General features: G+C 54.5%; 8 protein-coding genes and 1 non-coding gene across 9 annotated transcripts; 4 read left to right on the top strand and 5 right to left on the bottom strand.

Annotated features, from left to right (window-relative positions):
• The first annotated feature begins 864 nt into the window (after positions 1 to 864).
• P168DRAFT_311214 (guanine nucleotide exchange factor) lies at positions 865 to 6,223 on the top strand. Its single transcript, XM_024839472.1, has 6 exons — positions 865 to 1,369; positions 1,441 to 4,482; positions 4,536 to 4,921; positions 4,976 to 5,082; positions 5,173 to 5,555; positions 5,625 to 6,223. Exons 1-6 carry the CDS (start codon positions 944 to 946, stop codon positions 6,021 to 6,023), a joined length of 4,743 nt encoding a protein of 1,580 aa, XP_024692209.1. The 5' UTR covers positions 865 to 943; the 3' UTR covers positions 6,024 to 6,223.
• A 415-nt stretch (positions 6,224 to 6,638) lies between these two features.
• On the bottom strand, positions 6,639 to 9,892 carry P168DRAFT_254148 (mRNA splicing protein SYF1). Its single transcript, XM_024834403.1, has 5 exons — positions 9,721 to 9,892; positions 9,542 to 9,658; positions 9,436 to 9,489; positions 7,333 to 9,344; positions 6,639 to 7,269 (listed from the first exon to the last, which is right to left on the bottom strand). The coding sequence occupies exons 1-5, from the start codon at positions 9,808 to 9,810 to the stop codon at positions 6,993 to 6,995; spliced, it is 2,550 nt and encodes an 849-aa protein (XP_024692208.1). The 5' UTR covers positions 9,811 to 9,892; the 3' UTR covers positions 6,639 to 6,992.
• Positions 9,893 to 10,044: 152 nt separating this feature from the next.
• Positions 10,045 to 11,361, top strand: P168DRAFT_254147 (H(+)-transporting V1 sector ATPase subunit D). The gene is made up of 8 exons (XM_024834402.1): positions 10,045 to 10,102; positions 10,179 to 10,291; positions 10,351 to 10,361; positions 10,425 to 10,750; positions 10,799 to 10,847; positions 10,898 to 10,907; positions 10,958 to 10,998; positions 11,050 to 11,361. Exons 1-8 carry the CDS (start codon positions 10,088 to 10,090, stop codon positions 11,280 to 11,282), a joined length of 798 nt encoding a protein of 265 aa, XP_024692207.1. The 5' UTR covers positions 10,045 to 10,087; the 3' UTR covers positions 11,283 to 11,361.
• Positions 11,355 to 16,868, bottom strand: P168DRAFT_311211 (uncharacterized protein). Its single transcript, XM_024839471.1, has 7 exons — positions 16,678 to 16,868; positions 14,118 to 16,620; positions 13,789 to 14,068; positions 13,372 to 13,716; positions 13,144 to 13,309; positions 12,066 to 12,372; positions 11,355 to 11,991 (listed from the first exon to the last, which is right to left on the bottom strand). The coding sequence occupies exons 1-7, from the start codon at positions 16,852 to 16,854 to the stop codon at positions 11,597 to 11,599; spliced, it is 4,173 nt and encodes a 1,390-aa protein (XP_024692206.1). The 5' UTR covers positions 16,855 to 16,868; the 3' UTR covers positions 11,355 to 11,596.
• Positions 12,741 to 12,811, top strand: P168DRAFT_t112. Its single transcript has one exon. It is a non-coding gene; the product is annotated as a tRNA-Gly (tRNA).
• A 405-nt stretch (positions 16,869 to 17,273) lies between the features above and the next one.
• Positions 17,274 to 18,758, bottom strand: P168DRAFT_282336 (uncharacterized protein; the record flags this gene model as incomplete). Its single annotated transcript, XM_024835978.1, has 3 exons — positions 17,274 to 17,848; positions 17,913 to 18,598; positions 18,661 to 18,758. The coding sequence occupies 3 exons, from the start codon at positions 18,756 to 18,758 to the stop codon at positions 17,274 to 17,276; spliced, it is 1,359 nt and encodes a 452-aa protein (XP_024692205.1).
• A 1,190-nt stretch (positions 18,759 to 19,948) lies between these two features.
• Positions 19,949 to 23,893, bottom strand: pkcA (protein kinase c; the record flags this gene model as incomplete). Its single annotated transcript, XM_024841267.1, has 8 exons — positions 23,422 to 23,893; positions 23,050 to 23,316; positions 22,403 to 22,987; positions 21,921 to 22,316; positions 21,426 to 21,845; positions 20,786 to 21,344; positions 20,513 to 20,714; positions 19,949 to 20,449 (listed from the first exon to the last, which is right to left on the bottom strand). Coding segments are annotated over exons 1-8 (3,336 nt in total), but the record flags the coding sequence as incomplete, so codon positions are not given.
• Positions 23,894 to 25,625: 1,732 nt separating this feature from the next.
• On the top strand, positions 25,626 to 26,100 carry P168DRAFT_282334 (putative eukaryotic translation initiation factor eIF1a-like protein; the record flags this gene model as incomplete). The annotated part of the gene is made up of 2 exons (XM_024835977.1): positions 25,626 to 25,936; positions 25,992 to 26,100. The coding sequence occupies 2 exons, from the start codon at positions 25,626 to 25,628 to the stop codon at positions 26,098 to 26,100; spliced, it is 420 nt and encodes a 139-aa protein (XP_024692203.1).
• Positions 25,991 to 27,683, bottom strand: alg3 (dolichyl-P-Man:Man(5)GlcNAc(2)-PP-dolichol alpha-1,3-mannosyltransferase). The gene is made up of 3 exons (XM_024835177.1): positions 27,539 to 27,683; positions 26,958 to 27,481; positions 25,991 to 26,888 (listed from the first exon to the last, which is right to left on the bottom strand). The coding sequence occupies exons 1-3, from the start codon at positions 27,657 to 27,659 to the stop codon at positions 26,292 to 26,294; spliced, it is 1,242 nt and encodes a 413-aa protein (XP_024692202.1). The 5' UTR covers positions 27,660 to 27,683; the 3' UTR covers positions 25,991 to 26,291.
• Between the last annotated feature and the right edge of the window lie 140 nt (positions 27,684 to 27,823).

The raw sequence follows: 27,823 nt of genomic DNA, 5'->3' as shown, positions 1-27,823 counted from the left end.
GAGCTATCCAGGAACCCAAGACAGCGTGTGAAGCGACGACATAATCAAGGAGCGATCAACCTCATGATATCAGAGTGTTGGAGAGATGAAAGTAGTGTGGAGAGAGAGAAGACGAAGAAGAAGAAGAAGGAAGATAAGAATAGTAATAGTGAAGGACCCACCGAGGAAGGCAGATCAAAACATGGGATTCCTGGGGATATCAACGGTCATGAAGGAAAGACAACGCGGGAGAGAAGAAGAATGAAAGAGAGTGAGTAGAGAGATAGAAAAGAAGAAGAGAAGAAGAAGAGAAGAAGAGAAGTAAGGCTGAAGAGAAAGAGGGGAGAATGAGACGTGATTTATGCCCCAGTATAATCTCGATATGGTCTATATTTATCTCTACTAATCTCTCGATTTCTTCTAGAATACTATCTATCCTCTCTCTTCTGCTACCATTCCAGTCTAGCGATCATTCCAGATCTACATCTACACAGATATCTACCCAATCTAGATATCTAATATAACCCAACCTGCAAGGACTCTTCAATCCAGTCAAGGATTGTTTGTTTACGCCGATTCTGTCTCACCGCCTCAGGCACACATCGGACCTGAAACACGACCGGACTGTCTTCAGTGTTGACTGGAGGAAGAAGGGTAACTGATAAACTACCTGAGCTGTTATAGTCATCAGTAATCCTAGTCAATCAGGTAAATAAGTACTGAGTGTCAAGTGTATCAAGTAGTGGTTTGATGTAGTGAAGAGCATAGGATCAAGATGACTAACCCGATCGGGCCTCAGAAGACCAGCTGTTTAGTTTCTCCATCTTCTCTCCAACTTTAACCTCATTTCTCTCTCTCTCTCTCCCCCCCCCCCCCTTCCCTTCTCTTTCTTCTCCCTCTCTTACTTCTTCCTGTAGAATGCCCTGAGATCCCTCAGGGCCTGTCGTTCGTTCTTCCTCTCATCATGGCTCCCAATCCTCCCCCCAATTCTCCCCACACCTCCCTCGCAGTCGACCCCGTCGCCTTCGTCATCTCAGAATGCATCACCGTCACCTCTGCCATGCGCAAGCATAATCGATGGGCTCATTCCTCCGTCGCGGCCATCCTCGGCGCCTCGGGCGTCTCCGCCCGTGTCTCCAACCCCCCCAGTCCTCGATATGAAGGAGCGGCCACCCCCGACAACCTCCCCCTCGCCAACCGCTGGGGTCTCCGCGGGAAGAAGGGCAAGAGCATGCAGGACAATCCCCTCATCTCCGCCTTCACACGCCTGCGCGCCGATCTGAAAGATTGCCGGGACATTCGCGCCGTCGACGCCCCCGCCCTCCTCCATCCTTTCCTCCAGGTCGTTCGCTCCTCCTCCACCTCCGCCGCCATCACCTCCCTCGCCCTCGTCGCCCTCACCAAGTTCTTCGCCTACAATATCATCCACCCCGACTCCCCCGCCTCTCCCTCGCCCTGCAGCTCCTCTCCGCCGCCATCACCCACTGCCGCTTCGAGGCCAGCGACTCCGCTGCGGACGAGATCGTCCTCCTGCGCATCCTCAAGCTGATGGAGGGCGTCCTCGGCCGCCCCGAGGGCGACCTCCTGGGCGACGAGAGCGTCTGCGAGATGATGGAGACCGGTCTCAGCATGTGCTGTCAGGTCCGCCTCTCGGAGGTCCTCCGTCGCTCCGCCGAGATGGCCATGGTCAACATGTGTCAGGTCATCTTCATGCGCCTGTCCCGCTTGCCCCCCGCCCATCCCGCGCCGGCCGGCCTCGACCCCCAGGCCGCCTCCGCCGCCGTCGCCCCCTTCCTCAAAATGGACCCCTCCGTCGATGGGGACTCCGTCGCCTCGCAACATCCCTCCGCCATGGGCGCCGACGCCGCCGTCCCCGACCGCGACCGCTCCAGCGCCGATGGGCCCGCCGACCCCAATGCTGCTGCTGCCGCCGCCCCGGCCCCCACCACCCGTCCCCACGACGAGCCCGCCGGCGCCGTCACCCCCTACGGCCTCCCCTCCATCCGCGAGCTCTTCCGCGTCCTCATCGATCTCCTCGACCCCCACAATCGCCAGCACACCGACCCCATGCGCGTCATGGCCCTGCGCATCCTCGATGTCGCCCTCGAGGTCGCCGGCCCCGCCATCGCGCGGCACCCCTCCCTGGCCGCCCTGGCCCAGAACGACCTCTGCCGGCATCTCTTCCAGCTCGTCCGCTCCGAGAACCTCGCCCTCCTCGCCGGCTCCCTCCGCGTCACCGGCACCCTGCTCCTCACCGGCCGCCCCGTCCTCAAGCTTCAGCAGGAGCTCTACCTCTCCTACCTCGTCGCCTGCCTCCACCCCCGCGTCGACATCCCCCGCGAGCCCGGTATCGACCCCGCCCTCTACGACGGCGTCCCCCAGGCTCCCAGCCTTGTCAAACCCCCGCCCCCGGCCTCCCCCTCCTCCACGAGCGGCCGTTCGACCCCGGTCCCCGTCAAGGACCGTCAGAAGCTCGGCCTCGAGGGCGGCGCCCGTCGTCCCGAGACCCGCGAGGCCATGGTCGAGAGCATCGGCGTCCTCGCCCGCATCCCCAGCTTCATGGTCGAGCTCTTCGTCAACTACGACTGCGACGTCGACCGCGCCGACCTCTGCGCCGACCTCGTCGGCCTCCTCTCCCGCAGCGCCTTCCCGGACTCCGCCACCTGGAGCACCACCAACGTCCCGCCCCTCTGCCTCGACGCCCTGCTCGGCTACGTCCAGTTCGTCTACGACCGCCTCGATGACGCCCCCGACCCCGCCGTCACCACCCCCGCCGGCGTCCCCGCTCCCGACGCCCTGCGCGACCAGCGCCGCACCAAGCAGACCATCATCCACGGCGCCCAGAAGTTCAACGAGGACCCCAAGGCCGGCATCGCCTACCTCGCCGCCCGCGGCGTCATCGCCGACCCCGACGACCCCGCCCGCGTCGCCCACTTCCTCCACGGCACCTCCCGCGTCTCCAAGAAGGTCCTCGGCGACTTCCTCTCCAAGCGCTCCAACGAGGCCCTCCTCGACGCCTTCGTCGACCGCTTCGACTTTGCCGGCAAGACCGTCGTCGACGCCCTGCGCGACCTCCTCGGCTCCTTCCGGCTCCCCGGCGAGTCCCCCCTCATCGAGCGCATCGTCACCACCTTCACCGACAAGTACATGCAGAAGGCCCAGCCCACCGGCGTCGCTGATAAGGACGCCCTCTTCGTCCTGACCTACGGCATCATCATGCTCAACACCGAGCTCTACAACCCCAACATCAAGTCGCAGAACCGCATGTCCTGCGCCGACTTCTCCCGCAACCTGCGCGGCGTCAACGCCGGCCAGGACTTCGCCCCGGAGTTCCTGCAGGAGATCTACGATTCCATCCGCCACGACGAGATCATCCTGCCCGACGAGCACGACAACCAGCACGCCTTTGACTTCGCCTGGCGCGAACTCCTGCGCAAGTCCGCCTCCGCCGGCGAGCTGGCCGTCCCCGGCGAGGCCACCAACCGCTACGACGCCGACATGTTCGCCGCCACCTGGCGCCCCGTCGTCGCCACCCTGGCCTACGTCTTCATGTCCGCCTCCGACGACGCCGTCTACTCCCGCGTCGTCATGGGCTTCGACCAATGCGCCCAGATCGCCGCCCGCTACCGCCTGTCCGACGCCTTTGACCGCATCGTCGACTGTCTCGCCACCATCAGCACCCTGGCCACCGACGTCCCGCCCAGCACTGCCCTCAACACCGAGGTCCAGGTCGACCAGCAGAAGCGCGTCATGGTCAGCGAGCTGGCCGTCAAGTTCGGCCGCGACTTCCGCGCCCAGCTCGCCACCGTCGTCCTCTTCCGCGTCCTGGCCGGCAACGAGTCCGTCGTCCGCGACAGCTGGGGGCCCGTCCACCAGATCCTCCGCAACCTGTTCGTCAACTCCCTCATCCCCGCCTGGGACGGGAATCTCACCGCGCCGCTGGCTCTCCCGGCCATCCCGCTGCAGCCAGCCTCCCAGGTCGTCGACCGGGACGGCAAGCCGACGGAGTCGGGCCTGCTGTCGGCCTTCACCTCCTACCTGTCCAGCTACGCCGCGGACGATCCACCGGAGCCGTCGGACGAGGAGCTGGACAACACACTCTGCACGGTCGACTGCGTGACCGCGTGTGCCATCCCCGACGTCGTCGGCCACCTCCACTCTTTGCCCCTGGAGGCTGTCGGGCCCCTGGTCGAGTCGCTTCTCGCGATGCTGCCCGAGGAGAGCACGCCGGCCGTCATCGTCGTCAAGCCCGAACGACCGGCCCCCACCCGCGGCGGCGCCCGCGGCCCGCTCCACGATTCCCGCACGGCCTACGACCCGGGCATGATCTACCTCCTCGAGTTGGCCACCATTCTGACCCTGCGCGACCGGGCGACCCTGGAAGCGATGGGCGAGCGGCTCTTGGCGGCCTTGCAGGCATTCATCCGGGGGGCCCGGAATCTGCACTCCCTCGCCTTGTCGCGTGTGGTCTCTTACCTATTCAACCTGCTGCGTCTGAGCCATGTATGTTATCCTTTCTACTTCCCTTTTTCTCTTCTTTTTTCTCACATCCCTAGGATCAATCCTTCATGCGCGTTCCCGTCATCCTCCACAACATCTCGGGCTTCGACCAGGACATTCTCGAAAGCGTGGCCGTGCCCATCGTCCAAGGCCTCACCCGGTGCATCGCGAATCCCGAACCCCTGCGGAACGAGATCACCATCTCTCCGGACTTCTGGTCCATCCTGCAGAGACTACACCAGCACAAAGAAGCCGCGTCTCTGGTCTTTGAGCTCCTCCAGCTGATCGTGGACGCGGCTCCCGCCATCGTGACGGCCGACAATTACGAGTCTGCCGTCGCTCTGGCGAATGACTTTATCAGCGCTGGCAGTGTGGGATCCGTTGATGAGCGGCAGAATGATGCGATGCCTCGTCGGAAGGGTGCCAAGCAGGCGAAGTCGAAGTTCGTTTCCCTTTTGTTCCTTTGGTAGTTGTCCAATGATTAACGGTTTCGCAGGGATAATGAGATTGTATCGCGTGGTTTGAAGGCGATCGGTCTTATCTACCGTCTCACGGGGCGGGTTCCGGCATTGATCCAGCAGTCTCACCTGGAAAAGAACGAAGGTTCGCATTGACATTTCCCTCTCCCGCCTTTTCCCATTACCATGGAGTTGGCTCTAGCCCTCGACGATGAGTCCCACTAACACTCCATAGCATGGTCCGCCTACTGGTCGCCTGTCCTCCACACTCTGACCTCTCAATGTACCAATCCCTGTCGAGACATTCGGCACCATGCCGTGTCCACCCTCCAGCGGTCCCTCCTATCGATCGAGATCAGCTCCACGGACGACAAAGAATGGACAGCCATCTTCGACCAGGTCCTCTTCCCGCTGGTGCTACGCTTGCTCAAGCCCGAAGTATACCACTCCGACCCAGTCGGAATGAGCGAAACCCGCGTCCAAGCGGCAACCCTAGTCTGCAAGATCTTCCTCCGCTACCTCGACCAACACCCCAACCGCGCCGGCATGCTCGACCTCTGGCTCAAGATCCTCGACATCCTCGACCGCATGATGAACAGCGGCCAGGGCGACAGCCTGGTACGTCTTTCACCCCATTCTACCATTTCCCCTTCAATACACCAGACAACCCATGCTAACCAAAATCAGGAGGAGGCCATCCCCGAAAGTCTCAAAAACGTCCTCCTCGTCATGGCCGACGGCGGCTACCTCGTCCCGCCCTCCCAAGACCCCAGCAAGGAGCAGATGTGGACGGAAACCAAGAAACGCCTCGAGCGTTTCCTCCCTGATCTCTTCCAGGAGATTTTCGCGCAGGCTCCTAAGGATCTGCCTCTTCCTGCTTCGAGGATTCCTTCTCCTGCGCCTTCCCCTGCGCCTGAGGCCTCGGCTTCGGCTTTGGCTTCAGAGGAGCCATCATCTAAAGAGGGAGCCCCTGCAGAAGAAGCACAAACCTCTGAACCTCAACAACAACAAGAGGAGCAGCAGCAGCAGCAGGAGCAGGAGTCGACAGAAGGCGAAAAGGAAAGCGAAAACCAACCCACCAACTAAACCGACCCAGTCTAATCCAACCAACATAACCCCGTCGAACATTACATTACATTACATTACCATCTGATCCTTTTTTGTGATATGATATACCTGGGGCATATACACGGCGTATGCATTTCTTTTCCCCCTTTATTTGTTCATTCTTTTCACTTTTCAATTTTTTTTTTTTTTTCTTCATTTGATTTATTAATTGTTTGTTGTTTGTTGTTTGTTGCTTCTTTCGATAGTGGAAAGCATATATGTATATGTAAATAGATAGTTATATTTAGTTTTCAAGTCTCAGATCCCTCACTCACTCACGCATCTACATCTACGCATACAGAAATCGAAACAATCGATGCATTGTCTGTTCTTTGATATCATATCAGACCAATCGTAGAACATACTTATGACATGTTTTTACTCCAGCAGGCTGAGCTGAGTGTGTGACCCGTTATAGTTTACTATACCAGGACTGACTTGTTATACTAAAGTAGTAGTATCAGGACTGAGTTGGGTAGGTAGGTAGGAGTTTACAATAACAACCCTAGTACTCTCTATACTCTATATATACCTATCATCAATCCAGATTAGATAATTGACTGATGTACAGCAATGTTCAATCCAAACTAAGGGGTGGGTTTATTCAGATTGGAGATATAAGTAGAAGTAGAGTAAAGTAGAAGATAAATAGATAGATGAATGCCTATGCACAACGCCAGGTATTGCACAGCCACAGACAAGACAAGACAAGACAAAACAAGACAAGATCACACAAATAGTGGATGGTAAAAAAGAAAAAGGAAAAAAAGCAAAAGAGAGAACCCATATCTCAATACCTTTCGGTTTCTGTCAGAACCAACTCATGGAAAAAAGAAAAGAAAAGGGGAAAAGGAACTGATCGGTGTACAGCGGCCAATGTCCAGGCCAAGGAATCAAACAGAATAAACAACCATTTATCCTCATATCAAGACAAGTGAAATCTTCACCTCAGTCCGCATCCATGTCAGCGTCGAGGTCGATAGCATCCGGGTTGGCCGCGGGAGCCGCTGTTGGCTCTTGGCCTGCCGGAGGAGGGCGGTTGCCGCCTTCAGGCCCTGTGCTGGCCGCGACGAAGCCGACGGGTGCGCGCGCCTGTCGCTCCAGGGCGGCCATGGCGTCGGCTTTCTCGGTCGAGCCCTCCATGTCTTCTGTTTCGGCGCCGCCTTCTTGGGTCCGCTGCTGACTGCGCGCGATGGCTTGGGAGGCGATGAAGTTGACGTCCGTGCTAGATTGGTTGTGGTGTTAGCTATGTTTTGGTGATGGTAGCGTTGGGTAGTAAGGAACATACTTGTATTGTGCTTGGACGCTTCGCTTGATGCGGAGCATCTCCTTGAAGGTATCTTCGTTTCCGTGCTGCACTTCGAATGCCTCCCACTTCTGCCAGAATACGGCGTTGGTGCGCGGGTCGCAGAACTGGGAAGCATGGCCATAGATGGCACGCGCTCGGTCGATTTCGCCCAGTCTTCTCTCCATCTCGGCGAATTTGAGACACATTTCCTTGGCTTCCTGGTCGGGCAACGCGGCGATAGCGCGCTCGTAGATCGGCCGCGTGGAAGTGAGGCCGAAGTTGGAAGCGGACTTGGTGATGTAGAACTCGAACATCTCGAAACGGTCCTCGTCGGAGACCGCACGCGTGGCCCGTTCGTAAATTCTCATGGCATGTCGAGCCAGACCGCGCTCTTCCTCCAAATTGCCGTACATCAAGTAGAGCGGCTTGGCGAACTTGGGAGGACATCCGTCGAGGGCCTGTTCAAAGAGATCCCGCAGTCTTTCGATGCCAATCTTCCGATCCACGGCCTTGGTTAAGTAAAGGTTCCAAAGCTCAAAGGCCACGGGATAGCTGAAGAGATCCAATCCACGCTCATAAATCTTGAACGATTCCTCGAAGTACTTGTGTTCCTCCATGAGATTGGCGTAGTTGACCACCGTCTGGGGCGTGGCGATGCGCAGCTCGAAGATCCTCTCGTACACTTTCTTCGTTTCTTCCAAGGACGAGACACTCTCCACCAGATCGACGTAAAAACTCCATAGCTTCCAACTCTTGTGAACTCGTTGCTGAGGCGAAAGGTCCTCGTCAAAGTAATCCACGGTGGACTTCTTCGGGGCCTGGGTCGCCTTGGCCATCACTTGCACTGCCTGGTCAAAGTTCTCGTTGCGGAGTTCCATTTCGGCCCACTCGCACCACGTCTCCGCCAGTTCAGCAACAGACTTGAAAGGCACCTTGACAGCCTTCTCAAAGATGACCCGTGCGGAGTCCAGGTCTCCACCGGTTTCGTAAAACTTGGCGTAGTTGACCCAAAGCTCTGAGAACTTCCCGTGGGCCTTCTTCGGGTTGATGGCTGCGATCGCGGCCGTATAAGTTTGGACGACTTCACCTTTGTTGTCGCCCCACAAGGCTACTCTCTTCTCCCATTCAATGACATTGTTAGGGTTTTGCCTCAGCAGAACGTCATTGACAAGGAATGGGCGACGGTCCATCAGCTGTTCAAACCTGAGCATTCGAAGATCAAGGTCGAAGTCAGCCTCTTCGTCAGACTGGTTGTTCTCTGCTCGAACGGCCGCGGCTTCCATCAAACTTCCGATGATGGATTCCTCAAATTCAACGTAGGAATCGAATATAAGGGTAAAGTCGCGCACAGTCATGACGGTGATAATGCCTTCCTCGAAGACATCGCGGGCCTTTTCAAAGCTGCCCTTCATGATCCAATAAGTCGCTAACCCGGCCCACAGTTTACCTCTCTGATCCGCGAACCGCTCAATTCCGCTGCGCAGAATTGCATCCACGTCGATACCGACCTGGGGCCCGGTCTTAATCTGCTTCGCCTTTGAGACTAGCAGGTCAACCATCTCAGTCCACAGCTGGAAGTTGCTTTTCCCCTCTTTGGACTGGAACCGCGGGTTATCAAGGATATCCATGTACTTCTTCACGGCTTCCGTGTATTGACCCATCTCCACCAAGAGGTGGATGTACTCTTCGGCGTTCTCCGGGTGAATCTGCATATAACGCGCCCAAATCTTCACGGCGGTCTGACCCGAAGCGGACCGGGCGAATTTCTTGTACAACTTCCAAATTCGATTATGTTGAGTAATCGGGAGGGCTCGCAGCGCACAATCGAAGGTCCGTCGGGTTTGCGTGATAATCGGTTGCTGCAGCATGAAGGCGAGATACATTTCCCATATCCGGGGCATTTTGTTGAGAAGAATCAACGCCCGTTCGAAGAGCGCGTTGACTTTCTGATACTCCGACTTATAGATGGTCGCATTGCGGCCGCGAAGATGGTTCACTCGAAATTCCAGATACTATATCGGTTAGCAATTATTCCAAATATTGAATTACCAGGGTGCCGCCATGCAGAACCGTTATAAAGAAAAGAGAAACCCGAACACCTACCATCTTCCAGAGCTTGTAAGACCGTGGGAGTTGTTTGCACGCGCGCTCCATCACCTAATAAAATCAGTAAACGATTCCAATTCAAATACCATGATCAGAAACATACAAAAGCCTGTTCGTAAAGCGTTCCATGTTGCTGCTTGTACACGATGTAGGCAAGCCATGGCTTGACGCTGCCGGCATCCCGAAGCAGATCCTGCTCGTACACAGTGTCCTGGTCGGCCTGTCGTCGCAAATCACAATACATTAGCCCCATATCATCAAATCGCGTCAAGATCTTCTCACAATCAAATACAGATCAGGCCCTGAGGCCGACGTTCGGTCCATCTGTGCGTGTTGCCGGTGGGATCTCGGGGGCAGAAGTGTCCCTGGCATGGCGCCACTCAGTTGAGCGGGACCGGCTCGCACGGTCAAGACGGAATCGAGGGAAAAGGTGGTGGCATGAACGGGAGAAAGCTCTCGTCGTCGGGGATGAAGCAAAAGCCGCCAAGCGCCACCATTAAGACATGGAAGGTTGAACGGCGCGCACGTGACCCGGCGGCGGGAACGGGCAGAGGTGGTCCAAGCTCCTCCCCTCCAGCTGGTTATCGCCTATCGCCAATCATGCATCTGCCTCTGAACGACAGACAACGTTCTATAATATCTCGCAGTCATGTCTGGTGCCGCGGTATGTTATTCATTCTTTCTATCTTGATCTTGTCTTCCAGTTTACAAAACAGCATGTTAACGTTCCGTCATGATAGGGCCGTGAGCCAGTCTTCCCGACTCGCCAGTCGCTGGGGTTGATGAAGAGCAAGTTGAAGGGTGCAGAAGTTGGACACAGTTTACTCAAAAGAAAGAGTGAGGCCCTGACAAAGTAGGTATCTCCACTGTACTTCCCTTGGTCATCCCTGTGCTAACTTCCACCGCCCCTAGACGCTTCCGAGGTATGGCAACATGACGTCTAAGCCCCCCGCATCGCATTCCCGACACTGACGTCGTCAAACCAGAAATCACACGACGGATCGATGAAGCCAAACAGAAGATGGGACGGGTGATGCAAATTGCGGCTTTCTCGCTGGCCGAAGTGAGCTACGCGGTTGGAGGGGATATCGGCTACCAGGTTCAAGAGTCCGCCAAGCAGGCTCGCTTCCGCGTCCGAGCCAAGCAGGAGAACGTGTCCGGTGTCTTCCTGCCTCACTTTGAGAGCTACACGGAAGAGGGGATCAACGACTTTGGGTTGACGGGCCTAGGAAAGGGTGGTCAACAAGTACAACGCTGCCGGGAGACGTATGCCCGGGCGGTGGAGACGCTGGTAGAGTTGGCCAGTTTGCAGGTATGTGGTTGGCGACTGGATTGCTTTTGCATATGCTGATGCTCTTAGACTGCGTTCGTTATTCTGGACGAGGTCATCAAGGTCGTCAACCGACGAGGTGAGTTTCAACTACCCCAAATGATGGGCTCATATACTAACATAACACAGTAAATGCGATGTAAGAAACACAGAAAGCCCTGGGCTTTAGCTGATACTAATATCACGCAGTGAGCATGTCATTATCCCCCGGACAGAAAACACCATCAAGTGTAAGACGCGCCGCACTCGTTGTCACCCAACTACGCTGACTTCATCCCCAGACATCAACTCGGAGCTCGACGAGCTCGACAGAGAGGAATTCTACCGACTCAAGAAAGTTTCGGGTAAGAAACAGCGCGACGTCGCAGCCGCAGATGCCGAGCTCTTGGCTCGCCGTGAACAAGAAGCTGCCGAAGCAATCGCCCAGGGCGACACCAAGGCCAAACCGGAAGAGGAAGCCCCTGACGCTCCGGATGTACTCGGAGAGCAAGAAGATACGGATGTCATCTTCTAGAACATCTTGTTTATTGCAGTTTATCTAGGTCTTGTAAGTAGGCAGTGTAACTTCTAGCATGCGATTTGCTTTCACATCATGATATTTCTATTCCTTCTTTGCACCGATCAAGATATCGAGATAAAGTAAAACGAGCCCAAGGTAGACGTTAAGACGAGAGACGAATCGATATTTGAAAATGTCTCTCCCCCCCATTCAAAGAATACAAATGTAAAAAGAAAAGATAAAAAAAAAGCTCCCATCCCAACGCCAGTAGCAACAAGTCAAGTAGATCGCAATGCCCAACAATGACCAGGTCCTCACACCCCCACCGCCTATTGCCGCTGGAAGGTAACGCGGATCGGCTTCCCCTGCTCTCCCATAGGCATACCGGAGGTCGCCTCCTTCGCACTGATCGCCCCAGACTCGTTCTCGTACTCGACAAAGGCAATTCCCTTGCGGCCGGGGACCAGACGCACCTCCTGGAAGCCCTCGAAGCGGCCAAACACGGCCGTGAGGCTCTCCTGGTCGGCGGTGTCGGGCAGGTCGCGCAGGAAGAGAATCTTGTTGGGAGGGAGATACTCGTCGGGGATGACGGCCGCAGCGGCACCGCTGGTGGGCTTGAGACCGGCGCCTTTGGCGGTTTTGGCGGGGCGAGCGGCGTCGGGGGCGCCGGAGGGTCGCTTGAGCTTCTTCTGGGCTTCGAGGGCTTCGTGGGCTTGTTTGCGCTCTGTTTGAATTGGTATCAGTGTATCCCCCAAATAAAGTAGAGGTGAAAGGGAAAAGGAAATAAAAAAAACATACCCTTCTCAGCTAACCGCCTCCTCTTATGAACCTCCAGCTCATCAGCCCCTCCCTCGCGCAGAACCGTCGCGTCACTGCGCGTCTTCGCATAATCCAGAACCATCGGCTTCTCAAACAGATCGAACCCATTGATCTCGTCGATGGCGTTCGTGGCGGAGTCCACGCTGTCGAAGACGACGAACGCCTGGCCCTTGGCCTTCAGGTTCGTCTTGGCGACGATTTCGAGGACGTTGCCATATTCGGAGAAGATCTCCTCGAGGGCTTCCTTGAGCTGGTCGACCTTTATCCGCTCTTCAAGGTTGCGGACCTGTTGGAGCTGGGTGGTTAATTGTGTGGGCTTTTGGGAGGGGGTGGGCTGGTTGGTTGGCTGGTGGTGGTGGACATACGTAGACTCTGCGCGGAATGAGGTCGATGGTTAGCTGGCTGTGATGATTTTTGGGATAGATGGATGGGTAGAATGGAACGTACGTGGCATTGGGAGGGTTCGTCGACCCTGATACAGCGGCCATTTTGGGTTTGCGACAAATGAGGTCTTGTCGGTACTGCGGGCGAGTTGTTCGATCGATTAATTACTTGGAGTACGTCGAGCTCTGGCGGAAGTTGACTCGCCGATGGGAAGATGGGGGGGTTTAATTATATTATGTGGTGCAATAAGAAAGGGCATAATATACAGTAGCATCATTGGTCTAGTGGTAGAATTCATCGTTGCCATCGATGAGGCCCGTGTTCGATTCACGGATGATGCACTATTCTTATCTTTTTCTTTTTTCTTTTTATTTCTCCTTACTGCAACTCAATGTAATACTTTTATTTTCCACGTTTTTTTTTTTATTATCATGTCCATTCGTTTCTATAATGCTCTAACAATATTCAGGTCTATAGCCAGGCAGCTATCTACAACCCAATGCCTCCCTAACTCCCTCAACATCGCCCTTCAACTCCTTGGACTGTCTAGTCCAGTCCCCACACTTCACAACCTCTGAACGAGTCTCCATAAACAGATACTCGGCAACGACATTGCGGACCTTCGTACTCATTAGCAAGCTATAGCCAAGAATGTATAGAACAAACAACATACCCTAGGAAAAGGGTGCAACAGCATCCCCGTCATCTTCTTGAGAACCTCAACCCTCAACACCTCTAATCGCGACAGACTCGCATATATCTTGACTGCAGCTTCCAGTCTTGCAACGTTGGCTGTTTTAAAGTGTGCCTTTTGGACAGCGACGAATAATTTGCGGAAGCTGGATCCTGGTTAGTGCTATTCTTGTTGTTGGTTTGGGCGTAGAAAGCAGGGCGTGCGTACCTTGTCTCCGAGCCTTCGGGGATGAAAGAGACGTAGCCGTCGAGCAGCCAGGCTATAAGCTCCAGGGTCGGGATGGCGTAGCGGTCATCCTGCAGGTGTTCAGTCAAAATGACGAGGAGGTCTTTCAAAACGGCGATAGCCACGGCCTGTCGCTCTTGCGCTCCGTGGTCATTGAGACTATAAGCCAGTGCTAGGCGGGACGAGCGAACGAGACCCTCGGCTCCGACGACAGCTGATGTCGCGAGGCCTTGGAACAACGGTAGGCGCAACCAGTCGACTGACTGTAGTTCGAGGAGCTGCAAGAAGTAATCAACCGATGAGACATGGCTGAAGTGTTCGTATTTTCTGTATGTATGCAAGTCAGCGAAACCGTTAGGCGTTAGGTGTCAGCAGATATGAGGAAAGACAAATCCGCACCGCTGTAGTTGTGGAAACTCCGTCTCCGATTCCCAGAATCTCTGAAGGCCAAGCCACGCCTGGAGCCGGACCTTGTCCAACTTCTCCGCCGCAAGTCTACACAGACAGCCGACGATCTCTTGAACGTGTGAGCGGTCCGCCGTTCCGGTCTTCTTCTGAAGCACCGTATTCGCAGCTTGGATAGCCTCCATTCTGACCAGTGATCCAATATCACCCCGTCTGTTTGTCGTGTAATCGTTCAAGAAATCAACAAGATTATCTGCGATGGTGGGGGTCACGTCTATGCTCATTAGCCACAATCCTCACTCCAGTAAAGGCGGGAAACCTACCTATGTAAGGCAAAACCCCTGTGGTCAGACTCTTCACAGCCACAACCCTCTTCTCAATCAATTCTTCCTTGCTGGCTACGCGGAGTAGCTCTTCTATGATCGACTGTCTAACACCATTCTCCGGCGAGATCTTCCGGAAGATAGCTCCCAGGACAAGAATCTCGCCCCGTGCAGTGGGCAGTTTCCGTGTGGCATGGATGTGCGAAAACCAGCCCTGTATCGTCTCGTCCTGCTCTAGCGAGGATAGGAGAGAAAAGAGTTCTGGCCAGGCGCTTGCAGCCGCCGCTATAGAGGTGTCTTCGCCTCGTGAGATGCAAAGCAAGAGCACTGTGCGAGCTTTATTCAACGACTCAAGCGATGGCACGGTAACCCGAGGGACGGTATTTTGGGACGTTGCCAGCGCTAGCGACTGTATCAAGCACGGTGCTGCTTCGGCTGTCAGTTCTGGACGCCGTGCTTGAAGAGTCAAGTCGTCCTTCGTGGGACTAGCCGGGGAGTTGAAGATTTCCCACACTCCAGCCAGCTGGCGAGCAACATCCTCAGCTTCGGGGGAGCTGCTGTCATCCGATGTCTCTCGGCTTGAATTAAATGCATCGACCGTAGCAGAAAGCGCAAGGAAACAACCATGCCTGGCTTCGACCTCGTTGTGCGGAAGACTCAGGATTTTGTCCACCAGCTGGTGCAGCACGACCCCCATAGTGGCGAAAGTCTTCTGGGTGCTCAAAACGCCGATTGCTTTCGCAGCGTGTCTTCTGGACTCCGCGTCCGGTGAGCCAATCCCTCTCCAATCCATTAGTGAGTTCAATAGAGGGCGCCAGTAGGTGTGGCTCAAGTCTGCAGTTGCTTTAGCAACATCGATCATCGCCCTCGAGCGGCGCGCCACCGCGTGATAATCCACCACCTGGACCAGGGATATCCCCTCTGCGATGGTGTTCGGATGGCGGCCAATGAGCTCTTGCAGGGCGGCTGAAGCACCTCTGCGGATGTTCCCAGATGGGTCCACGCACGCGGCGCAGACTAGCTCTGTAGCTAGAATCTGCAGGGTGTTCACTCCATTCTGGTCCGTCGGGGTGTTGATGGCTTGCGCGTCCAAGGCCAACAGCTCCTGGGTGGTGTATTTCCGGGATAGCGCCCAGATGCCAAAACATGAGGCGTCTCGAACGCCAGTCCCGACAGAGCTTCCAGTCGAAGATCTTTGTTCGAAACCAAGTCCGGACACAAGTGGCTGGAGAACATTCGGGAGTTGGTGTGTTGGGGGAGCGCGACGGAAGAGAAGATGGCCCAGGGTGAGGATCAGCCCTTGCCACCGTTGCGAGTCAACGCCGCTTAGATTTCGCTTCAATGCGTTGATTCCGATCATCCTTGCCTGTAGCGGTGTAACTATGGTGCCATCCTGCTTTTGATACAGGATGTTCTCCTCGAGCGAGCCAGTGATGGCCTCGATAACTTCTGTAGCCATTTCAGGTTCGAGCTTCAGCGTGATGATGCTCAGTGACTTGCTCGCAGCAAACCGCACAGGGGTATCCTTGTCGGCCAGGGCTACCAGGAAATGATCGATAGTATCTTCCAAGACGAACGACACCTGGTCATCAGAGAGCGAGCCGTCCCCTCTCTCATTAAGCGATATCGCCATGAGAGTCAAACTGCGGAGTATCTTGATGATCATCTTCCGCGCAATAGCTGAGGACTGCACAATCTTGGAGATCTGCGACTCGCCCTGCACAGCGCTGAGGATCTGTCCAAACACAGGTACGATCAGAGGGCCGAACTCCTCCACCTGGCCGGACGCAGCCAAGCGAGACAGGAAAGATAGCACGCCAATACATGTGTAAACCGACAGCAGCTCAGCATCTCCTGTCGGCTTGATGATAGAAAAAGCCCAATTTGTAAGATTGCCCAGGATCCCAAAACTCTGCATATCCCCCCGCAGCGCCAGCCTCGCCAGAAGCACAGTGGCAGCCTCGCGCTCCTTCCCGGGGGCGTTCACATAATGCAGAGACAGCGATAGAATAGACCGGGCAATGACAGGCGCCTGGGGCGGCAGTATCGTGAGCTGCTCGAGTTCCGGATACGGGACTGGGATATCGTCCGAGGACAAGGACGACAAGTCGAACGGGGCGAGCAACAGGTGCGACAGCCATATCAGCATCACATAGCGCTCCTCCCAGACAGGTCGGCGGGAAATATCTCCCAGGGAGACATTTGCGGGGTCCTCCTGGGGGATTTCGTCCCATGCGATAAACGCTCGCAGCAGCGGCTGGAGGTACTTGGGTTCGTTGTTCAGGAACCGGCTGATCACTTTGACCCCGCGGACCTTGCAGAATGTGTAGAGAATTCTGCAGATTGCCCTGGGCAGCGGATAGAGATGGTTTGACTCTGCTGCTTTGGAAGCGTAGTGGTCGCGATGGTTGACCAGGTACGCAAGGAACGCATCAACTAAAGGAGGGAGCAGCGATTGCAGATGCGGATCTAACAATTGCGGCCACTCCTGAAAAGGTTCCAGCTATACCGTCATCGTTAGTCCAGTCTATCTCTGCTAGAGTTGGGGTGTTTATCCTACAAGTCCCACGAGTTTCTCTGCCTTGGCGGCGGGTGTCCGTCGTCGTGGTGTTCGGCTTTCTTTTCCACGCTCGGTTGACGGTTTCCAGAGTAAGGCGGGCAATCTGGTGGAGAATTCCTTCACGAGGTCTCCAGATGCCCGCTGCAGCTTGATCTCCCTGTCATCGGGAGCATCCATGATGAATACCGAGCTTGGGGGTGGGATGTCGCTATTCAGAACTGTAGCCTCGCGACCCGCGGGGAATCGCCAGTATTGCCTAGTCATGTGACTATTCGACCACCAATGTTGATGGATAGAATCAGGAAATTCATGAGTAATATCTACTATTATTCTAATTCTCTTGCTGTCTGTGAAGAAATCCCGATGTTGAACAATTATCAGTTACTATAATGTTGTCTCGTTTCCGTGACATATGCAATATACTTCACTATATATGTAGTCCCTATATATAGTCTCACCCTGGCTATGATTGACTCAAATACTGCAATGCCATTAAGACTAATATGCATAAAAATGACTCGCTATAATACAATATGGATATCTTTCGCCCTCAGCCCCATACTCCCTCCTCCACCCCCCCCCTCCATCCCACAGAATCAAAGATCCTCGTCCGTATCCGACACCATATACCCCTCAGCCCTATAGATCCCGCCCAACCCCCTCTCCACAAGCTGAAGCATAGTCCTACGAATATGCATAACCGTAATGACAAGCGCAAGCGAATTCCAGACATCCTGGCCCCATTCACCCAAATCAAACTGGGAAATAAAGTTACTGTCCGTCGTCTCGGTTCTATCCTGCGGATCAGCGCTATAGGTCATGATGGTGAGAATGGGACCGCAGATGAGGAACCCCGTAAACACGGGATACAGCGGCGAATCGTCGCCTGAATATGAAATCGCGCTCGACTCATCGCTGTGTCGTGCGGCGAGCGCCTTCAGACGCTTGTCGAGTCGTTTCACGCCGTTGATGATGGAGTCGCCGACCTTGTGGGGATGAATCGCGTATACGGGGATTGAGTCTCGGTTGAATAGTAGATGTGCGTCGAAAACGGCCCAGCGGATGTACCGCTTGATTTCTTTCTCGATCAGGAGCTCGGGGCGTTTTTTGAGGATGCTGCAGTCGCGTACTCGGCCGCCCAGGCTGAAGAGGTCGTTCATGGACTTGCTTGCTATTTGGTCATTAGTGACGTCTCTCTGTAGAAGCCAGAGAGGCAGGATTCGTTCGCTACATACCGTAAAACTCAGATCCTCCCAGCGCCTGAACAAGCGGTTCAAAATCCTCCCCAGCAGCAGGAAACAGCGACTCAGGCAGAGTCTGGAAATCAAACTTCCACTGCGACGACAGAATAGGCTCAAACCCACGCATCGCCAGCCTTCCAAACAGATCTCTCTCCACCTGCGTATAAAGATTCCCAGGAAGACTAATCGCATCCGCCAACCGCTTCGACCGCTCCAGCGAGAAATCAAAGACCATATCGGCGGTCTCATTCTTGGAGATGCGGAAGTCATTAGTCGGCGCGTCTTCCTCGTCACTCCCCTGCGCGCCCGCGGCTCGATTGTATGACGGTTTCCGTTTCTTGGGCGTCGGGCTTGCTTGGGCGCCGCGGAGGAAGTTGCCTAGTGCGGATATGGCCGTGCCTTTCTCGTCGTGCCTCGCTTCATCATAATCATCGTCATCCATGTTCTCAGCATGATCGATCACGAACGTGGGATCGGCCCTCTTCTTCTTCTTGAGCTTCGACCTCGGCGTGTCTTCATCGTCTGAGCCTAGTTTCCTCTTCTTCTGCGGTCCGTGGCGCTTGAAGAAGAATTCGGCGGAAGACGCATCATCAGAGGACGTATCCTTGCTGTCCCACTGCGGATCCGACGTCTTCTTCTTCTTGTTTTTCGGGTTGTTTGCGCCGGGGAGCACGCCGGTTCTGAGAGCGAGCGTTAATATCTAGCTTCAACTTGACTCATTCAATCCGTTCTTGGAACCCACTTTGGCTTGACTATAGGCGGAGGTAGATGGACGACGGAGCCGAGGTCGTATTGAGACCCCGGGACGGTGGACGACTCGAGTTCGGGGGAATCGTTCATCTCGGCTGGTTCGAAGCCAGGCGAGGAGGGAGTTGAGCGAGGAGTGAGAGATGACCTCAATCAATACCTAGTGAGAAGAGGGCTATAGACAGAAAAGATCGAAGAAGAGTGACGAGGGAGGGAAGTCGACCAAGACTGCAAGTGAGTGACAGGTTGCGCGTGGGAGAAAGAAACACCTTCGATGGAGATTCCGCCTCATAATACATCTTTCTTGTACTCACCATTCATTCATACCCTCTCCCCACCTCGAATGACCCCTCGAGTCAATACCCCTAAAGAAAGAAGTCTTCTATTTTTGGCGCCCCAGGGTACAGTGTATTCTTTGTTAAGTAAAGTAGAAGAAGAATAATCATGGGTCTGACATAAAGAACGCCAATGAAGAAGTGTGGGAGAGAGAACAATGAAGTGAGTGATGATTGACCCCACAAATGCAAACCATTCACCCCGAGGATGATTGCGAGTCACAGCCCCCCTTTCCTCCCCATAGTCCTGGTGAGATGAAAGACAGTGATAAACAAAGAAACGAGGTCTAACCGTGGAATCATCAAAACTGGAGAGACCATCTTCAGTCTCCTCATTCCCCATACCAAACTATGTAAGAGACAGAGGTGATCTACACCTCCCTCCTACGCACCTTTCTGACTGTGGAGAGTCATATATGCACTTGAGATTCATGTAAGAGTAATCACACCTCCCATTCAGTCATACAACATTAAAGCCGTGCTCAAAATATGAAAGCGAATGCACACTTGCATTCCAGACGGGTGGTAAAAAGTAAAAGACAAGAAACAAGAGGGAAAAAGGAATAGGGAATAAAAAGCCCTAGGTCATCAATAAATCAGAATAATCGGCGGGGATGGCTGGAAAAAGAATAAAACTGGGATCCAACTTTCCAAACCCACAACTCGCCCATTTCTGCTTACACACATTCGTCGGTTACACCAGCCATCAAAACTCTCATGGGTATGTATGTTAAGGAACACTTTCAAGTGCAAAAATTCGTGTCGAAGTCAAACCGCAATAGTAAACAGAGAAGAAACTACCAATGGGTTCAGGACCGGAAGAAAGCAAGAGAGGGGGGGGAAAAGAACTGGGTAATAGAAAAGAAAAAAGACGAAGACCATCACGGTCTTGATACTCTCGCGTGGGAACCGCTTGTTTAGGCAAAGTCCGCGGTGTAGGAGAAGCCGCGGAATTCTTCTTGCATCGCCTGGGACAGGACTGTGATGGGAGAAAAAGATATTAGCACCTTGTGGGTAGGAACGGGGGATGATGGGCTCCTTACCTGACTGCACGGGCGTGAGAACGGGGGTAACGCTGGTGAACTCTTGGTCGAAGTTGCTGGTATCGGTAGGACTGGTGATGGTGGGGAGGAAGGGTGGCGGAACCCGCTTGTGGTAGATGTCATCCCAGTTGACGTTCCGGAAGAATGCATGCGACATGACCTCCTGCGCGTCGGTGGGTCCGGACCCCAGTCGCAATTCGGGCTCGCGCGTGAGCAGTTTCTGCAGGATCGAGACGGAATCGCGGGGCATGTGGATCGGGTACAGGGGCTCATCCGCCAGAATGGCGTCGTAGATTTCATCTTCATCTTCACCACGGAAGGGGGATTGTTGCAGAAGCATCTGGTAGATGAGCACACCGAATGCCCACCAGTCAACCGCACGACCGTATTTCTTGTCCAACAGAATCTTTACGGGCGGAAATGTTAGCTAGGACAAATGACGGATAGGAACGAGTAGATTGGGACTCACCTCAGGGGCCATGAATTCAGGAGTACCACAGAACGTGCTCGTGGTGGCTCCGTACCACATGTTCTCCTTGCAGAGACCGTAATCCGCAATCTTGATGTGACCATCCAGGGTCAGCAGGATGTTGTCCAGCTTCAGATCACGGTAGATGACGCCGTTCTCGTGGAAATACTTGAGCGCCAGCAGAACTTCCGCCGCGTAGAACCTGCGCAGACCACTCGTTAGTCTTCTTTCTGCACTGCAGCGTACTCCTGCGGTCTGGATCAAGAAACTCACTGGGCTCTCTTCAGGCCGAATTGGCCGCGCTGAATGTGAAGCATCAGATCACCACCGCTGATGTACTCCATGACAAAGTACACGCGGGTTTCGGTCTGGAAACAGGCGTGCAGGTTGAGAAGGAAAGGATGACGCTCCTTGTTCGCAATCAAGAAGACGCGCTTTTCGGACTTGGTGCTCTCCACTTCGTCGTTCTCGATGATGAACTCCTTCTTCAGCACCTTGATCGCGTAAAGCTTCTTGTTGCCCTTGGTCTCCGCCAACATAACCTTGCCGAAGTTACCCTTACCGAGCACGGCCAAAAAGTTGAAATGATCCAGTCCGATCCGGACCTTTTGCTGCGGCGGCGGCACCTCTTCTTTCACCGCCATCGGCTGCGGCATGACGGGCGCGGGCGGTTGTTGCTGCTGTTGGGGCATGCCGTACGGGCTCCCGACCTTCTGCATGGCCTGAGGCGACATGGGCTGCTGCTGATAGGATGCGTACACACTAGGGTCGTAAGGAGCGTGCGTGGGGGTCTGGGGCTGCTGGGGCTGGGGCGGGGCGGGACGGCTTTGTTCTAGATTGTTCGCAGATCGTCAGTCCCTTCCATTCTATCTTCATAGCTATTGTCGCATCGGTAGAGTGAGAGGCAACATACCTGCTACTTGCTGTGGAGAGCGTAGGCCGGTCGCCGCGGCGGCAGCAGCGGCGGCAGGGCTGGCCGAGGAAGTCCTCGGTGGGGGCATTTGCTGTCGCTGTGCGGCTGTCGGGGACTGCGGAGGCATATAAGAGTTAGTCGCGGCGCTTATGGCTTCGGCGGAAGGCTGTCTTTGAGGTGTCCTGGGTGGGGCCTCGATGGGTTTCTGTGGATAGGCAAGGGCGGCGTTGTCCGAAGGGCCCGGAGGCGGACCAGCTGATCGAAGGGTGCGGCCGCTGAGGCCAGAACTAACAGAGGTGGATTTGTTGTGATTCTTCGCGCGAATCAAGGTCTCCAAGATTTGGTTGGCTGCTTCCATCGACATGCCGCAGAAGTCCGGTACCAAGTGTGTACACTGGGCGTGGCAAGTAAGAGCGCACTCTGTGTAATCACATGCGGGTCAGCTGCTAAGATGTCTCTACTTCTATGCTGGTCCAGTAGGGGTTCAAAACGTACCTGTGCATCGCTTGGCGTTCTTACGCCCGAACGGCAGCAAATAACCACAGTGGCAGCACCAGTTGGCGGACAGGTTGGAAAAGCCCTCGAAGCGATGGGGGATGCGGTGATTGATCTTCTCCTCGTCGGGGTCGGTCTCGTAGTTCGCCTTGCTGATACATTTGGTGACGACCTTGGGATAACACTTGCGGTGGCAGGTATACTTGCAGTCGGCACACTGCATGCCCGCGGCATACTTCAAGAAGTCGCCACACAGGGCACAGCGCATGATGTTGTAGAACTGCTGCGTGACGAACTTGTGACCCTGCTTCTCGTGGACCTCTTCCTTCTTCTGGCGCACGGCACCCTGGCGGTTGAGACCGATGTCGAACGGACGGCGGTCCTTGAGTTGTTTGGCTAGGAGCGAGCGAAAAGAGTTAGCATTGTCGCCGGATAGTTTAATCGCATCGCGATCGTCAGTCCGCACACGGTCAGGGCCATACCGAAGCTCATCGACAGATAAATGCGACCCACGGGTTCCAATGCGAACCACGATTCAATCATCGGCGCGTTGTTTCCACCTGGCGCGCCGGGGGGCGCACCGCCATGGCCTTGAGGACCGGCCCCAGGGGGTCCGCCCGAGGCCGAGCTGTGACCAGGGCTCATGGGACCTGCAGTATCCGGGCGTCCTGAGCCGCTTCCGTGGTCCATCCTGTCGGCCGACACCCAGCCGGATTGGTTCAGTTCCATTTCGATCTTCTTGCGACGCATCTCTTCGGCGATGTCGGTAATGCGCAGCCAGAGCATGCCGATCGGGGTGGGGCGGTCGCCCGACTTGTCGTAGACGGTCAGTTCGATCTCGTTGGCCTTGTCGATGTCAAGGTTGAAGGTCTCGTCCTGCCATCGATCGGTGCGAGTGGGCTTGGTCCGGGCTTTAACGGCATCCTCGACCTTGAGGACGACGGAGGTCTCGGGCCCTCTGGAGAATCTGGAGCCGGCAGCATGATCGACATCGCTGACGGCCTGGATGCGCATGGTCAACAGACCGGTGAGGGGTTTGCGCAAGTTGGGAGTGCTTAAACTTTCGTCTGCAGGGAGAATGATTAACCATGATACACCTGCATGATCTATGAATGGATGTTAGGCGTACCATCGGGGGTATCAGTCGATTCAATATCAACGTGGAGATCCTCATATCGCTTCAGAGCCTGCTTCAGCAGTTGGATCTTCTGGTTACTCTCAATGCGCCGACCCTCGGCGTCGGCACGACTCTTCCTGTCGCCCTCGTCCTGGTATAGGCGAACCATCTTCTCAATGCCGGCCTTGTATTGCTTCTCCACGCTCAGCTTGAATTCGAGTTGGGACAACATGAGCTGAATCTTGGGGCCGAGATAAGACGTGTCGTATTTGATCAGATCTATAGATTGGCGCGATTAGCACGTGGGACGATCAACAGACCGTTCGATCACCATCACCATCACCATCACCATCAAGACCAAAAAGGGTACGACGGGCCACCTACCAAGCTTCGTATAATTCGGGCGCGCCTTGGGCACAGGAGCAAACGGTCGAGGATCCTTGAAGGGAGCACCGGTCGGCATGGAGCCGGCACCTCCGTGGGGATGATGAGCGCTGGAGGGCTCTCCATACTCGTCATTGTCACCACCGGCACTGTCCTTGGGGGGAGGCGACGGGAGACGTTTATCAGTGGGGGAGCCACCATCCTGATCGATCCGACGCAGTTGTAGCTCCCTCATCTTCTCCTCCAGGTAGGCAATGTTTTTCCGGCCATCGCGGATGTTCGCATCCACCCTCTGCTGTACCAACGGATTATCGGTGGACTGTCGCATATTGGAGGCGGCGGTGATGAGGGCCTTTTCCCGCTCGATCTTGCGGTAGACCGAGGCGATGAGGTCTTCGCCGTCCATGATGGAAGAGGTGGGATGCGACGGCGATTCAATCAGGAGTGGATTGGTTGGGTGGGGGGGGGGGGAAGGAGGCGTCTGATAATTTTCTTCTTTCTATCCGGAAATGAAACACGGAGAGAGAACAAGAAATAAAATCAGGAAAAGAAGAAAAGAAGGAAAGACAAAAAAGAAAAGCCCAAGGGGAGAAAAGGTGAAGAAGATCCACCGACGGAGTAGAGGGGAGGCGTGTTTGGAGGGCGGGAGGGGGAGGAGGAGGAGGAGGGATGAAGCGTCGCGGGGCTTTTTAGTTGTTGTTGACAGAAGAAGAGAGAGAGAGAGAGAGAGAGAGAGAGGGGAAGATCGATCGCTGTCAAATCCATCAAATTAATTAAGTGGAAAGGATACTAGTTTAGTAGTCAACTCTGTTCAGCCCGGGAATGGTGAGACAGTCAGCCGATGACGAGCCCTCGTGCTCTTGGATTACTTTTTGATTTCACCTGAGATTTATTATTTGTATACTTGTTTATTTATTGAGTATTTCTAACATTTTTTGAAGAATTTCTGGACTAGAAAGCAGTAACATATCAGTGTCTGCACAAGAACATGAAATCTTACCGAGGAAGAAACCGACTTGTTCCCGCCCGGCTCGTGGCAATAACCCACCCTATGATATACAGTCATAGGGGACGTGGAATTAAGAGACTGGAGGATAGTCGGGCTCGATTGTACTGCATGTACAGGGGAAACAAGGAGGATCTTGCGTGCAGATGCACTGATGCACTGATGCACGATCAATGCACCTCTTGACTGATACGAATCTGGAATTCCACACAGGAGAAAGAATGTCAAGACGAGTATCTCATCCCTTGCTGTACAGACCTTCGCTTCTATCGATCTATAAAGCGTACGGTCTCCCCATGTTGTCTGACCCTCAAAATGAATGCGTAGTAGTATACTAACTAACTTAGTATTCTAGTGTAGCATGTCCTGTCAAGTATTGATACCACTGAAGATCAATTTGATCTCAACATATGGCTAGGAAGTGATGTTCATCCTTCTAGTATAAACCCACAAGAGACACCAAATCCAGGCGTGGCAATACCCAACTCGGACCCGAGCAAAGCACGCCAAGCGTTACCGTGATATCATCAAACCTAATCACAACTAGAGCAGGACAAAATCATACCATGAAGACACACATCTGTGCGACAATCCGACGACATCCAACGTGCGTCGCTCGCTGCGCCCATTGCAGTAGTACAGTCAGGCACATTAGCAGTATCCTCCACGCTGGGAGGGCCCTGGATTGGCGTCCAGAGCATGAAATGAATCCACAGCCGAATCAGCCCCGCAGACTCCTGGTCTACGAAGATCACACGGCCATCTCCGGTGTTGGATGGTTTTCTCGACGCAAGGGACCAAGGTAACCGAACCGTGGTCGTTCAGGTGGGGTCTCCGTCAACAATTGGATTCTTGTGACTACCACAAATGTTTATTATGGGGGGGCAAGGTCATCATGAAAGGGTCTAGGTTTCTGAAATGCCAGGATTGAGAAAGTATGGCTGAACGTCGGAGGCGCATTTACCAATGGACACCAGAGTGGGCAATATCCGTAGTGGGAAAGGCAGTTGCCCCACCATGTAGCGGCCTGAGGCACCCAGGGTCGGTCTCCGCCAAAGGAAAAAAAAAAAAGAAAAAGATTTGGGTTCCTGATTATCTCCTCCCCCGGACGCATCTGATTTGACCGTTTGTTCGACACTGAGAACTCTCCAGAAGAGAAGCCTAGAAGTAAAGGGAAATTAATAATTACTCCTCCACAATGGCCCCTCCGCGACGAAAGATGCTTGCGACAGCAGAGGAAACCCTGACCCCGCCAGATGATCTGGCCCCGGGGCAGCAGATCGCACGGGTCCTCAAGGCGACGGGGAATAATCTCTATGCGGCTGAATTTCCGTCCAAGAAGTCTGTCCTGGTGGAACTGCCTGCCCGGTTCCGGTCGACCATCTGGATCAAGCGGAAGTCTTACGTCGTGGTCGACACGAATGCCTTGGAAGGCCGCGATAACAAGCTGGGCGGCGAGATCGTCAACATTGTTCGCGACGAGAAGGCCTGGCGGAAGGAGCGCTACTGGTGAGCTCTCCTCTTGAGGTTCATGCGCCAATGAATACCGCTAACGATTGTATAGGCCCAAGGAGTTCGTCAAGCAACCGGTCTCGTCGATCTCGGACGATGAAAGTGAAGACGAGTCCAATATGGGGAAGCTACCGCCGTCTGACGATGATTCGGATGCCTGATTCTGCCGGAATAAAGTGCGGCACCGATGAACAGAGTTGGAGACTAAAGGCCCCTCTGCAGAGAGGTCGCCCAGAAGCGCCGAGTCTACTTTCTCTCGGAGGCTCTTGGATTATAACATTTCTTTACATTTATTTGCGCATAGAACACTGGGTTGTGCATTGCATTGCGAATACCGTTGCACGCCTTGTTTTTATTCGCGATGCGCTTTGCTATTAGGGCGCACACCAGCGCCATCGACTGCGCGTTTGCTATTGAGAAGGACACCAAACACCTGGGCGGCAAGCGACAAGACGACAACCGACGAGCTCATACTGGTACTTGGATAGGTGTTCCAAGCCCACTCTTGCAGGCCCCAGATCGCATAGATGAGCGTCGGATGGTAGCCTCCCTGCCAAAGGAGGAACGGGGTCGCCCAGGCGAGGTAAGCGAAGAATTGGTAGTGAAGCGACCGCGCACACAGCAGACCAATCGCCAGAGACGTCAGCATAGTCGTCAGGATGAAGGAGCTGGATAGCGAGACCTTGCGGTGCTGTCCTCGAAGCAGGCCACTGATGAGATCGGGCAGGTTGGACCTTGATGGTCGCAGCCAGACGGTGGTAGCAAACACGCCCAGGAGGATGAGATGCAGGGCTAGCAAGAGGAGAGAGAATTCTCTAGATAAGAACCATTCTTCGCCCACAAATCTCCAATTGACTGTCCACTTGAACAAGAATTGCCTGGTTAACTCGAAGGCCCGGGATGCATACCCCACTGGGTTCTCTTGCAAGAACGGCGCCCCCAGTAAGACCTATTGGCTGATTAGCTTAAATTCCTATCAGGAGCCCCAAAAGAGAACCCCTCAAAGGTAAGCACATACCTGGACAAGCAAGGCCAGTACTCCAAGCCACACGCTTGAAAGCAACGAAAGGTTAAGAAGCGTCACAATCATAATAGCCGGCGCAAGGAGCAACAAAGTCATCTTGACACCAACCCCAGCCGACCACAAAGCCACAGCGGCAGTCCACTTCTTCCTCTGAAACAAGTAGATAGCCATCCACATAGCGAACGCCGCCAGACCGTCATTGAAAAGACGCAAGACAAAAACACTATGGAGTCTCTTGGACAGAATCAGGAGCGGAAATAGATACGGGGGAGCCCCCGACAATCGGTAACAAGCAATCACCACAATAAGAGTGGCGAGGTAGAGACCGCCGAACAAAATCTGCCCTAAGAAGATATCCCGCCCTCCGTTGGTCAGATGGTACAGCAAACTGTAGCTGTATACATGCGCGGCTGGGTACACTAGCGGTCCTGTCGAGCCCTTGATTGCTGTGTAGTCACGCTCTCCTGAGATATACAAGGCTACTTGCTGCATGTACGTCGTCCAGTCGATTTCAGTGTCTGTAGCTGGTTAGCTCGAGCTGTTGCTTGTTGGCCCGGAGAGATGAGTAGTCTCACATGAAACCTTCCAGATGATGAGGGCGCAGAGGAGCGCATCGCCCAGGACCAACAGCGGGGCCACCCATTTCGTGTGTCTAGGATTCAAGCAGAGGTCTTGAACCAAGTTTTTCAGGTCCATTGTTTTGTGTGGCGCAGGCCAGATGGAATGATCCTGGTGAAGGTCGCTGGCCGGAGGTGAACTCGACTCGTGGCATCCGCGGGCCAATCATATCCGTCCATTTTCAGATTAGCGCGTTTTACACCTCAGGCTGTCACGTTGTCGCATCAGTGGAAAATACGTCA

This window comes from Aspergillus campestris, assembly GCF_002847485.1.
Source record: "Aspergillus campestris IBT 28561 chromosome Unknown P168scaffold_7, whole genome shotgun sequence".
NCBI classification, from domain to species: Eukaryota; Fungi; Ascomycota; class Eurotiomycetes; order Eurotiales; family Aspergillaceae; genus Aspergillus; species Aspergillus campestris.
This window is presented reverse-complemented; position numbering and strand designations above follow the sequence as displayed.